The sequence below is a fragment of the Myxocyprinus asiaticus genome, chromosome 7, assembly GCF_019703515.2.
Source record: "Myxocyprinus asiaticus isolate MX2 ecotype Aquarium Trade chromosome 7, UBuf_Myxa_2, whole genome shotgun sequence".
NCBI lineage: Eukaryota > Metazoa > Chordata > Actinopteri > Cypriniformes > Catostomidae > Myxocyprinus > Myxocyprinus asiaticus.
In genome coordinates this window covers 36146942-36161266 of record NC_059350.1, presented here as the reverse complement: position 1 = coordinate 36161266, position 14325 = coordinate 36146942, and the positions used below count along the sequence as shown (strand labels likewise).

At 39.4% G+C, this 14325-nt stretch overlaps 1 protein-coding gene across 6 annotated transcripts in view; it reads left to right on the top strand.

The window, feature by feature from the left end:
• LOC127444371 (folliculin-interacting protein 2-like) overlaps nt 1-12918 on the top strand; it is a 28580-nt gene extending 15662 nt beyond the window's left edge. For all 6 annotated transcript variants that reach the window (XM_051703689.1, XM_051703688.1, XM_051703693.1 and 3 more), the window contains 9 exons: nt 12-213; nt 407-495; nt 2349-2495; nt 2993-3162; nt 4048-4789; nt 6014-6170; nt 8670-8870; nt 11773-11888; nt 12199-12918. In XM_051703689.1, the coding sequence (XP_051559649.1) occupies nt 12-213; nt 407-495; nt 2349-2495; nt 2993-3162; nt 4048-4789; nt 6014-6170; nt 8670-8870; nt 11773-11888; nt 12199-12277 (1903 nt within the window). In that variant the 3' untranslated portion in view covers nt 12278-12918. The remainder of the gene's footprint in view (nt 1-11; nt 214-406; nt 496-2348; nt 2496-2992; nt 3163-4047; nt 4790-6013; nt 6171-8669; nt 8871-11772; nt 11889-12198) is intronic.
• The last annotated feature ends 1407 nt before the right edge of the window (nt 12919-14325 follow it).

The following is a 14325-nucleotide window of genomic DNA, read 5'->3' as shown; positions in this document are numbered from 1 at the left end:
GTGTGCATCAGGAGCAATGAAGAAATGTTCAACCTGTCTGATGAGAGCTGCAGTTCTAACCCAGCAATGATCCAGAGAAAGAAGATTGCAGTCAGCATCATCATCAGCCTGCCGGAGAAAGAAGAGGAAAACCACAATTTTCAGGAATTCTTCTTCTCCCACTTCCCTCTCTTTGAGTCTCACATGAACAAACTGAAGACTGCCATCGAGAGGGTGAGTGGAAAACTGCAGTTGAGTGATTTGTTGCACTAACCTCCGCCTCTGATAGCATGCATACGGATGGCGCACAGTCTGTTCATTGACCACCTGATGCATATTGCACACACAAATGCCACACACTGGCTGAAATCATTCCAATCAGACAAACATACTTTTCCCTCAAAGTTTGTCTGTGTTTGTTTTTCAGGCAATGATTGTGTGCAGAAGGATAGCAGAGTCCAGCCATCGAGTGCAGGTGTATCTGTGTCGAGTGATGGAAGCACTTGGAGAATTCAGGTCAGTCAGTAAGAGGGATGTGGTGCTGATTTCTATCCTGCTCTTCTTCGATTCATTAAAAGCACTGTTCGATTTGCTGTTTTGACGTATTTCCTACTGAAACAATAATTGGGGGCGGGACATGATGAACGAGTCGTCCCATTTTTTTAAAATAGCCAATAGGCTTAATTTAACAGCAACAGCCACACACAGCCTTTTCCACCGTGCTGCTAATGTCAGAGTCATTTACCAAGAAAATGTGAGATGCAATACCGACCAGCCTTTCAAAAGTTCTGTCAACTAACCAGCCCACAAATGCACACAGCACATCGCAGACTTTGCTTACGATGAGGCGTGAGCCGTTGTGCCAATACAGATGAATGAGAAACAAGTGAGTAAAAAAACAATATATCCATGTTTTTAATCACAATGCACCAAACATAATGAATAAAGAACACTTACTCGAACGGCACATCCCAAGAAATCTCCGGCTGCACAACATTTTTTAAATAAACTCCTGCCACTTATCCTTGCAACACAAACGCAAATTCTCCGATATTCCTCCTCCTATGGAAAAATTCAAGCCAGCGGGCACACAACCAGGGTAGTTTGGGGATAGGGAAGAGGGTTTGGGGAGAGCAGCAACATAAAATACACCTTATCACCATGTTGTTTGTTTTTAATTAAAAGGGCAAACCATTTAAAAATAAATAAATAATGTGCACGGATAAATTGTTTATAATAAAAACAGCAACATCCAATAAGTATAGTCAATTTTGAATTCATGGTGACTTTCATTAAACTTCATGTACACACCCAGGGCTGTGTTAAGCCTCCCCGGGGCCCTGGGCTAGCTTATGAATATTAATTAGGTCACATGATCTACAGCTCTACACAGGTTAATTAACATAATAATAAACTAATAAATATTCATGAGCCATGCCCCTATACATTTGCTTATTACCCAGAGAGTCGCAAATTACCAACATACAGTATATAATCACAGAATACTCGCCATGGACAAATATGTCAAAGCTTATCCAATAAAGAACACATAGTAAATACATCAGCCCTTGAAATGCCGTTAGTATGAAATTAGATAGAAATCATTTTGTTTAGACTGCAGCATTCATTCAAAATTCACCCACGGCAATGAGGATAGATACATTTACCATGCAATCATGTTAAAACTACTAAAACAGTCAAGCAAAGCCCTCTTCATGGTCTTCTTAAAAGCAAGCCCTCAAATAAATCTTTGAAACATAACAGGTGCCGGGGGTCTTCGTACTGTTAACATCGTCATTGTACAGTGTGAGGTTTAATTCACTGATGTCCTCAGCTAATTTTGATTAGGCTGATCTCCGAAAACAAACTCTCTTTGGTGGTTTTGAGACAGTGAGGGAATTCAGTGGTGGGGCCCAGGGCTGCAGACCATTGGGGTAAATATAGGGTATAACAGGAGATGACAGTGGTGATAACTTCACCTTGGACACGAGCGTGAAACAAAGATGCAAATGAATTCCTTGCAATCAGCTGTCTCCTCAAAAAACGCCGTGAGCAAGCCGCCTTCCCCTGGACATCTGATGAGTTACACCATGAAGCGCACATATACGCAGTTGTCGTTTACTCTGCTGTGCATAATGGCACCAAAATAACAAAAAAACAAAAAGTATGATGAGTCACATTGTGTTCTCCATGCGTGTTTGTGATGACGTAAGATGAACGCAAATGGACCGGGGTTCGATAGAATCAAGTGAGTGTGAAACCAGACCAAAGCTGCGGGGGGCACCGGGAACAATCGCACTCGGAATCGGACCGCAGCAAACATGCCCAGTGTGAAAGCCCCTGTCTGATCTGGTTCCCTTGGTTTGTAGGATGACAGTCTGGAACCTTTACATGGCTCCACGCATCAGCGAGCCTGTCTGGCTCACCATGATCTCCCAGAGTGCTGAGCGAAACCTGCTGTGTCAGCGTTTTCTAAAGGAAATGAGTTTGCTGATGGAACATGGAGCCAAGAACCAGTCAGTGATCTTGAACCTTTCATCTAAACGTATTGCTTATGATCTTTAGCCCTATTCTTTAACTAGTAATGTGTAATCCAAAAGGATAATTGAAAAATCAAGCTTTGATTTTGACAATCAAATTAATAATTGAACCAGTCAAATGCATCAGAATATTTAATTGATGATTCTCTTAATCTTAAACCTTTTTTTGTCTATAGGTTTTTGCAAATGCTTGAATTTAGTTTGTAGACAAATTTAAATTGTGCCTACGTAGGAATTTCTTTTCTTAAGTGTTTTGATTTCTTTAACATTTGTTGTTTTTGATCACTACATAATACCCACTCATCCATTAGTGTTATTTTATAGTCTTGATGATTTTCCTGTTATTCTAAAATGTGTAACAATAGTACTAATAAAGCATGAGTAGGTGTGTCCAAACTTTTGACTGGTTGTGCACTTGTGAGGATGTAGTGTGTTATTTACTGATTACATTAACTTCCTTAAATTTTCTGCAGGTTTTTCTCAGCTCTCCTTACGGCCGTTCTTACGCATCACTTAGCCTGGGTTCCCACGGTGATGCCCAGCAACCTCCCGCCAATCAAACATGCCTGCCACAAACCTTCCTCTCAGACAGTGGATCTGCTGGCAAAGTCTCATCCATACAACCCACTATGGGCTCAATTAGGTAAGAACATACTTAATACATACATACTAATACCAATATTCATATATTGGATAATGTCACTGAGTACATTCCAAGTACTACTGTTTTACACAGTCTCTGCACCTAGTCTAACGCATTTGTTTGTGTGTTGGACAGCGGATACTGCTTGACTGCTTGTTCACATGTCGTCTAGTAAAGATTAATAACATTCAGGGGCCGCGCATGCTTCAGCTGTCACAAAAACGCAAACAGACGTACATATATAAACAAAATTCCTTGTTTAAATTCATGAGGTGTGCTGAGTTACTCCAGCCAGGTCTCCTAAGCAACCAAATTGGCCCAGTTGCTAGGGAGGGTAGAGTCATATGTAGTAACCTCCTCGTGGTCGCAATTAGTGGTTCTCGCTCTCAATGAGGTGCGTGGTAAGTTGTGCGTGGATCACAGAGAGTAGCATGAGTCTCCACGGTGTCATGCACAACGAGCCACGTGATAAAATGCACGGATTGGCGGTCTCAGAAGCGGAGGCAACTAAGACTTGTCCTCCGCCACCCAGATTGAGGTGAGTAACCATGCCACCACGAGGACCTACTAAGTAGTGGGAATTGGGCATTCCAAATTGGGAGAATGTGTTTTTTTTTTATATATATACAGTATATATATGTAATGTAAGTAACATTATTGAAAGTCAGTTATCTGATTAAAAGAATTTAAAATGTATTGTTTTACACTATTTTATTTAAAAAGTAATTACATTACTTAATTACTTTTGGAATCAGATTTCCCTCAACACTGGTCATAAGAACATAATGCTCATGTTTCTGTTTTGTGAAAAATAAACCGCTTATTGTATTTATTTGTGACTATTAACCAGGTTCATTATTGTTTTGTTTATTGTGTGTTGTTCAGGTGATTTGTATGGTGCTTTGGGCTCTCCAGTGAGAGTGTGTCGGACTGTGGTTGTGGGACACAGGAGGGAGCTGGTCCAGCGAGTCTTGTATGTTCTTTCCTACTTCATTCGCTGCTCAGACCTGCAGGAGCATACACAACTCCAAGGACAGATGGACAATCCAGCCAATCCCTGCTCCTCTCAAACCCCCGATGTCGCCCCTGCGACTGAAACGACCAGTGAAAAAACTGACTCGTCAAAGCCCATCCCCTGTGCTACTAGAACCAATGAGAAAGCACTGAGCTCTGGCTTTGGTAGTTTAAATCCAGACGTACTTTTGGAACAAAATTATGGAAGAACATTTTTCACTGATACAAAATCAACAAATCCCTCACCCTGTCAGGAATCGACCACTGTTAGGCCTGAATGTACAGAGATTGGCCATGAATGTTTTGGAGAAGACATTGACTCCGTTGGGAGCGGATTAGAACACATTTTGGCCTGTCAGAGTCCTCTTCCCCAGAGGGTTCAGTTTCACATTGGCAGTCCCAGAGAGGCAGAGAATGATGGACAACTGAGGGGTCTAACTGGAATGGGGTGTGGGCAGGGATTAGACAGGAAGTTGCATCAAAGGCTTTTGACTGACATACGGAGGAATGAGAGTTCAGACAGTGCTCTAGGTGAAAGTGATGAGGAAGAAACATCACCGCGACAACTGTTCATGGTTACAGATCAAAAGGAGTATGAGTTACCACTGCCAAGGTAAGTGCAACAGACTCATTTTAATATGGACACAATATTACAGGGGTTTTCAAACTGGGGTCCAAGGACCCAGAGTGCCTCAAGAAAACTAGGTTAACTCGTTAACTTAAGATATTAATTAAAAATGTTTAACATGCAGTTAATACTTTTTATGCATTTGACATTTAGGAAAACATTACTACTGACATTACCGTTTTATTCGGCTTTTTTAAAGACAAATCATAAATCGTGAGATTAATCATGATTATTTTATTCTATTGACAGCCCTAGTTTGTAACTGTAAGAAATACCAAATCCAAGAAACCAAACCAAATCTGCACATAAGTACTGAATGTGAAATATATATATATATATACTGCACCTGTATATATTTATTGTGAAAGGCACCATACAAATACATTTAAAAACTAATGTCTTTTTAGACCTATACAGATTTATTTTAACGTTTTTAATTTTGAATATTAATTTGGCTTTAGAACAATGACAATATAAAATTCAATTTTGCAAACATGGTATCATCGTAAAGGGTTAGTTCACCCAAAAATGAAACGTCTCTCATCATTTACTTACCCTCATGCCATCCCAGATGTGTATGACTTTCTTTCTTCTGCTGAACACAAACAAAGATTTTTAGAAGAATATCTCAACTCTGTAGGTCCATACAATGCAAGTCAACAGGGTCCAGAACTTTGAAGCTTAAAAAGCACATAAAGGCACCATAAAAGTAATCCATATGACTCCAGTAATACATGTTTTCAGAAGCGATCTGAAAGGTGTGGGTGAGAAGCAGATAAATATGATAAATCTGCTTCTATGTTCATTCACGAGAGGGCTGAGTTCTTCTGTGTTTTGCCAATTCGCATTCTTCATGCATATCGCCACCTATGGACCCACAGAGCTGAGATATTCTTCTAAAAAGAAAAATGAAACTCGTTCACATCTGGGATGGCATGAAGGTGAGTAAATGATAAGAGAATTTTCATTTTTGGGCGAACTATCCTTTTAATATCAAACTTACCTTTTTTCTCACACAGTATATATGGAGCAATATTCTGTACATTAACATATAAAGCTGCCTTTAAATTTAAGGAAAGGGGTTAATTTACAAGGAGATCATCATGATTGGGGGTCCTTGGCATCAAAAAGTTTGAAAACCCCTATTCTGGCACACACTCCCTTGAAATCAGAATGCCTTTAATAACCTTGCTTGTTTGTCTTGTATAGTTGTCAGGTGGAGAGTCGAGCCAGTGTTAATAATTTTGGACGCTCTTTGCTGGGAGGTTACTGTCCTCAGTACATGCCTGACTTTGCTTTACATGGCATCAGTTCTGATCTCAGGCTCAAACAGTGCCTTATGTCTGACCTGGAACACACTGTTCTTGTAAGTACAAAATCAATTTCTAAACAATTTGTTGACATGTCAAGTTGACATCATGGTTAAGACACAGAAAATGTAAGCATAATCACATGAAATTGTAAAAACCTAAAAACTTACCAGAGGCTGTGTGACCTTGTTGACCTCATAGCAGGTGCAATTTGGAAAGAGTACCTTCTGAATGAAGGATGACTGACTTTGCCTGATTTTTAAAAAGCATTACTTGTCAAAGGCCAATCTTAGACCAGTCAACTGCCAAAGGGGCTGGTAGATAAAATGAAATTACCCACCACTGTGAAAAGCCTGGTCACAATCATTCATATGCCATGTTACTTTGTTTATACAGTGCATCCGGAAAGTATTCACAGCGCTGCACTTTTTCCACATTTTGTTATGTTACAGCCTTATTCCAAAATGGATTAAATTCATTATTTTCCTCAAAATTCTACAAACAATACCCCATAATGACAACGTGAAAGGAGTTTGTTTGAAATCTTTGCAAATTTATTAAAAATAAAAAACAAAAAAAATCACATGTACATAAGTATTCACAGCCTTTGCCATGACACTCAAAATTGAGCTCAGGTGCATCCTGTTTCCACTGATCATCCTTGAGATGTTTCTACAACTTGATTGGAGTCCACCTGTGGTTCAGTTGATTGGACATGATTTGGAAAGGCACACACTTGTCTATATAAGGTCCCACAGTTAACAGTGCATGTCAGAGCACAAACCAAGCCATGAAGTCCAAGGAATTGTCTGTAGACCTCCGAGACAGGATTGTATCAAGGCACAGATTTGGGGAAGGGTACAGAATTTTTTTGCAGCATTGACGGTCCCAATGAGCACAGTGGCCTCCATCATCCGTAAATGGAAGAAGTTTGGAACCACCAGGACTCTTCCTAGAGCTGGCCGCCTGGCCAAACTGAGCGATCGGGGGAGAAGGGCCTTAGTCAGGGAGGTGACCAAGAACCCGATGGTCACTCTGACAGAGCTCCAGCATTTCTCTGTGGAGAGAGGAGAACCTTCCAGAAGAACAACCATCTCTGCAGCACTCCACCAATCAGGCCCGTATGGTAGAGTGGCCAGACGGAAGCCACTCCTCAGTAAAAGGCACATGACAGCCCGCCTGGAGTTTGCCAAAAGGCACCTGAAGGACTCTCAGACCATGAGAAACAAAGATTGAACTCTTTGGCCTGAATGGCAAGCGTCATGTCTGGAGGAAACCAGGCACCGCTCATCACCTGGCCAATACCATCACTACAGTGAAGCATGGTGGTGGCAGCATCATGCTGTGGGGATGTTTTTCAACAGCAGGAACTGGGAGACTAGTCAGGATCGAGGGAAAGATGAATGCAGCAATGTACAGAGACATCCTTGATGAAAACCTGCTCCAGAGCGCTCTGGACCTCAGACTAGGGCGAAGGTTCATCTTCCAACAGGACAACCACCCTAAGCACACAGCCAAGATAACAAAGGAGTGGCTCCGGGACAACTCTGTGAATGTCCTTGAGTGGCCCAGCCAGAGCCCAGACTTGAACCCGATTGAACATCTCTGGAGAGATCTGAAAATGGCTGTGCACCAACGCTCCCCAACCAACCTGATGGAGCTTGAGAGGTCCTGCAAAGAAGAATGGGAGAAACTGCCCAAAAATAGGTGTGCCAAGCATGTAGCATCATACTCAAAAAGACTTGAGGCTGTAATTGGTGCCAAAGGTGCTTCAACAAAGTATTGAGCAAAGGCTGTGAATACTTATGTAAATGTGATTTTTTTTTTTTTTTTTTTTTTTTTAATTTTTTTTAATTTTTTATTTCTAATAAATTTGCAAAGATTTCAAACAAACTTCTTTCATGTTGTCATTATGGGGTATTGTTTGTAGAATTGAGGAAAATAATGAATTTAATCCATTTTGGAATAAGGCTGTAACATAACAAAATGTGGAAAAAGTGAAGCGCTGTGAATACTTTCCGGATGCACTGTATGTACTCTAGTTAGACTGGAAGGGGCCGTCTGACCATCCTGTAAATTGACCAACTACGTGATTTTTACAATACTTTTGAAACCAAACATAACTCTGATAACATGGCAGAATATACTGATTTGCTCTCCTTTACATACTACTGAGAGTCTCAAACAAAACTCTTAAATATCATTCAAAAATAAGAAGCCAGGAACTCTCAAACTGGCAAATCGGCAAAACCTGTAACTTCCTAGGAAGTGCTCATTGTAGCAGCCTGGTGCATTGTAAACAAGACTTTATTAAAAAAGAAATTGCCAAGAAATCATGCATTTTTGTGTGCACTGTGCAGTACATAGGCATGCCTTTTAAGGCTGAGACTATCAAAGTTGTCTTACACTAGAGAGATTTTTTTGTTTATGGTCTGTCACCATCATGTTCTATTTTTCTCACAAAATTGCATAAGATGTATTGAAAATGAGTTACAGCAGACATGTTTACAAACCCTGCATTAGGAATTAATGTTTGTTTATGCGTGTCGGCATAGCATCCGGCGTTGGATGAGCCAGTGGCTGAGGCTCTGTGCATTGTGGCAGACACAGACCGGCTGAGCGTGCAGGTGGTGACGAGTCAAAGACGCACGTGTGAGGGTGGACGGTTAGGCAGAGACGTGATGGTGTCCAACCTCATACACATGCTCATCACATCAGTTTTGCAGCTGTATGCACTCAACATTCCAGCTGATTTTGTAAGTCTCCTTTATACACATACAGTGCATCCGGCAAGTATTCACAGCGCTTCCATATTTTATGTTACAGCCTTATTCCAAAATGGATTAAATTCATTATTTTCCTCAAAATTCTACAAACAATACCCCATAATGACAACGTGAAAGTAGTTAGTTTGAAATCTTTGCATATTTATTAAAAAAAAAAAAAAAAAAAAAAAAAAAAGAAAAAAAATCACATGTGCATAAGGATTCACAGCCTTTGCTCAGTACTTTGTTGAAGCACCTTTGGCACCAATTACAGCCTCAATTCTTTTTGAGTATGATGCTACAAGCTTGGCACACCTATTTTTGGGCAGTTTCTCCCATTCTTCTTTGCAGGACCTCTCAAGCTCCATCAGGTTGGATGGGGAGCATTGGTGTACAGCCATTTTCAGATCTCTCCAGAGATGTTTAATCAGGTTCAAGTCTGGGCTCTGGCTGGGCCACTCAAGGACATTCACAGAGTTGTCCCATAGCCACTCCTTTGTTATCTTGGCTGTGTGCTTAGGGTCGTTGTCCTGTTGGAAGATGAACCTTCGCCCCAGTCTGAGGTCCAGAGCGCTCTGGAGCAGGTTTTCATCAAGGATGTCTCTGTACATTGCTGCATTCATCTTTCCCTCGATCCTGACTAGTCTCCCAGTTCCTGCCGCTGATAAACATCCCCACAGCATGATGCTGCCACCACCATGCTTCACTGTAGTGATGGTATTGGCCAGGTGATGAGCGGTGCCTGGTTTCCTCCAGACATGACGCTTGCCATTGAGGCCAAAGAGTTCAATCTTTGTTTCTCACGGTCTGAGAGTCCTTCAGGTGCCTTTTGGCAAACTCCAGGCGGGCTGTCATGTGCCTTTTACTGAGGAGTGGCTTCCGTCTGGCCACTCTACCATACGGGCCTGATTGGTGGAGTGCTGCAGAGATGGTTGTTCTTCTGGAAGGTTCTCCTCTTTCCACAGAGAAACGCTGGAGCTCTGTCAGAGTGACCATCGGGTTTTTGGTCACCTCCCTGACTAAGGCCCTTCTCCCCCGATCGCTCAGTTTGGCCGGGTGGCCAGCTCTAGGAAGAGTCCTGGTGGTTCCAAGCTTCTTCCATTTACGGATGATGGAGGCCACTGTGCTCATTGGGACCTTCAATGCTGCAGAAATTTTTCTGTACCCTTCCCCAGATCTGTGCCTCGATACAATCCTGTCTCAGAGGTCTACAGACAATTCCTTGGACTTTATGGCTTGGTTTGTGCTCTGACATGCACTGTTAACTGTGGGACCTTATATAGACAGGTGTGTGCCTTTCCAAATCATGTCCAATCAACTGAATTTAGCACAGGTGGACTCCAATCAAGTTGTAGAAACCTCTTTTTTTCATTTTTTATTTTTAATAAATTTGCAAAGATTTCAAACTTCTTTCATGTTGTCATTATGTGGTATTGTTTGTAGAATTTTGAGGAAAATAATGAATTCAATCCATTTTGGAATAAGGCTGTAACATAATAAAATGTGGAAAAAGTGAAGCGCTGTGAATACTTTCGAATGCACTGTACATGCATCTTTACTAAGGATGCACTGATGTATCGGCTGCCGATATTTATCGGTCAATTATTTATCAAATTAAAACCATTGGCATATTGGTAATACTGTAAGCAAGAAAATGCAGATATGAAAAAAAACGATGGTTTATTTTATAATTAATTAGTAACACACTTTGTAAAAACTCTGTATATTCAAATGCACATTCCAGAAATAATAGCCATGATATCTAGAAGGGTCGGCACTCCTAAGAACGTGATATTGAATTTTTATTCTTTCTCTTTATGTTAATGAGGAAAAACTGCCATAAAGGGACATGACAGTTGTGAAAGCAGCACTTGCCTATAGGCTACATGATGAGGGAAATCATTCAAAATTCTTTAAAACCAGAAGACTTCTGAGACATTGGCATGATATCCATTAATACTGCATGATTGATTTAATTAAGACATCACAATATGGCCTTGCTCGAGGATTTTACTAAACCGGCTTAAAGGAATAGTTCACCCAAAAATGAAAATTACCATCCCAGATGTGTGACTTTCTTCTGCAGAACACAAATTACGATTTTTAGACGAATATTTCAGCTCTGTAGGTCCTCACAATGCAAGTGAATGGGTGCCAAAATTTTGACGCTCCAAAAAGCACACAAAGGCAGCATAGAAGTAGTCCATAAGACTCCAGTGGTTAAATCTTCAGAAGTGATATGATAGGTGTGGATGAGAAATAGATTAATATTTAAGTCAATTTTTGCAAGAAATGTTTCTCCCTGCCCGGCGTATGGATGAAGAATGTGAATCACCAAAAACACAAGAAGAATGTGAAAGTTAAAGTGGAGATTGACTGAGCAGGGAGGAGAATTTATAGTAAAAATGGACTTAAATATTGATATTTTTTTTCACCCACACCTATCATATCACTTCTGAAGACATTGATTTAACCACTGGAGTCACATGGATTACTTTTATTCTGATTTATGTGATTTTTGGGGCTTCAAACTTCTGGCATCCAGTCACTTCCATTGTATGGACCAAAAGAGCTGAGATATTCTTCTAAAAATCTTCATGTGTGTTCTGCTGAAGAAAGAAAGTCATACACATCCGGGATGGCATAAGTGTGAACTATTCCTTTAAAAGGCTGCGTTTCTGCATTCAGTGCTTCAGTCAGTGCTGTGTGAGCAAGCAGCGCCCTCTAGCTGTCTGGATGGCATTATCAATTGTCTATTATACATCTATAACAAAATTATTGTCGTTGTTATCAGCCTATAGTTTCTTGACCATTCATTTTTATGCAGTTTTCAGACTGTTTACATAGATTCTGATTTGTTTGTGTATGTGTGTGCATGAATACATTACTTCAGTGTGTGATGCATTTGGAAGACCGGTTACAGGAGGTGTACTTTAAGAGTCGGTCCTTAGCAGAATATCTGAGAGGACAAACCAGGGTCCATGTTAAAGAACTGGGGCTGGCACTTGGGTAAGATCACAGTATACACACTAGTTGTCAACCAGTTTATGTTTTTCAATGGCCAGTCCTGATATAATATCTAGAGAGCAGGGTGGCCACTAACCGACATAATGCTAATATATTCAGAATAATGTTTAATGATAGCAAATAAGATGCACAAACATTGCTGAAATCGAATGAGTATTTTAATAAATAAAAGAATGAAAGAGAATACAAATCTCATTACTTTTAATCTAAGTAATATATGTTATCTAAGTAATGAATGTATGCATTTTATGTGATTTTTTTTTTTTTTTTTTTTTTTTTTTTTTTCTTTCAGGATTGAGTCCAGTGACATTCCATTGCTTGCAGCAGTGGCCAGCACACACTCTCCCTATGTGGCACGGATTCTTCTTTGACTGCAGCAAGCAAGATTTATTTCATTTGAAGGACCAATCGGAATGTGTACCTGTTCTGCATGGACCAGCAAAGATCTGATCATTATCAGATTAACACACCAATCTTGATGCACTGTGCTCGACAACCAATTTAGGGCCCACACCCAGCCTTTAATATACCAATCAGAATGCCTTGTTTGTCCAGCTGACAGTGTTTTGTGTGTATGTAGGTGTGCCGTCTAAGTAACAGATATGTAAATATGGCCACCCTCTGGACTGGATCATACACCACATTGAGACACTTGTTTATGCTTTCCTTATGTCTTTTCAAAGATTTTATTTAATGTCTTTTTAAGTCTTAGATGAAAGAGAAGGCTGGAGATAAAGAGCATCACTAAAAGCATTATGAAGTAAGATTTATTTATATGAGTCTCAAGGAAGCGACCTTCTGTATTAGCATCAGTTATCAAATTCTTAAATGATTCTGTGTTGGAAGTTTTGTGTGTTTGTTTACGGCATGTGTTTTCTCTGCGAGTGTGTGTGTGTGTGTGCTTAAATCTCAGAAAGATGGTAGAATGTTTACAGAATGGAAGTATAGGTAGAGTGCGTGTGATACTAAACGTTGTTACTGTTAATGTAATTACTGGTCACTGGACAGTCCATAGATTAATCTTAATCTGGTGCTACTAGAGTGTTAATTGTGTCAAAGGCTTACTACAGTATATACTTTTAGCTCTGCCCTTGCAAATGCTTTTATATTTTTTCAGTGGTGCATTGCACTGAAGGGCACACACCACGGCATTAGAACCACAAGCTTGTGACACAAGAAAGTGAACTGTACCTCTGTTTTGTGTTGTTTATGGTTCCAGTTAAAAGATCTAGAGAAAGATTTTATATATATATATATATATATATATATATATATATATATATATATATATTTTAAATAAAATCTCTACCTCAAATAAATGAAAGTGGTCAGCTGAATTTATGGGATTGATCTGTCAGTTTTACAGTGTGTTGAACTCAGTGAGTAAATACTTAAATGCACTCTGAATTCAGCTGCATTTAAATGTCTTTTTAATACAGTATGTTTCTGAATTTGGTAATGTATTTTTTTATTTATTTTTTAGGAACTTTGATGAATACTAAAGTTTTGACCACTTTCAGTAGTCTCGTTTGAAACTGTACACAAATGTATTGTTTCTTTTTGGTCCGTTTTGCGCATGATGTTGACACTTTTTAGGTTGAATGTGGTTGGGTATCTTGTCTGTGACTATGGGGTGTTCTTAAGAACTGAATGACTGATGAATAAATTGCCAAAAGTGTTAACATTTTTATAGTTCTATATCTTCTTTTGGATGCTGAGCATGAGAAGTTCAAATTTTAACTATCCTTTCACTAGTCAATCAAGTTGACCTAAGGTGATGCCATTCAGGCTTAATCTTCTGAATCTTTAGTAACCACAAATCTGAATGTTACCTCAGCTCGCCCTGTAGCATTAAAAGGAGCCATATGTAATATATTTACTGTACTAAAGCATAAAATTATCATAATATGTTATCGGAGATTTAGGAAACATGCTAAGTTGAAATACTGGCCATATTTCAGTGAAGCAGAACATGAAGTTTTAATGACTGCAAACGAGCATTACTTCATCTTCACTCGTAATAGCGATAGGAGCTACATTGGTTTAGGACTGAGAATTTGCTTGACAGAAATTATACTGAATCATTGCTTGAATTTTTAAATTAATAAAACTATAAAGTTCTACCGAACATATAAAAGCTTAATTCAACATTAATATTAGAACTCTCTCACCTACATTAATGTTTAATAGGTAGACCGTTACGTTATTTGTTTGCACTGAACTTCATTCTAAGTATTAACATTCATATTCTATTAATATTATAATAATAGGCTATAGGTTTACTATATATTTTATTTTAAGATTAATTTTAATGGTATTTACCATGTTCTGTGCATGCTAATTTTATTTTACTGTATGTCATGTGAACTGAATGTATTTCCTTTATTTTTAATACCATTTGATGTATGGGTTTCTAAAA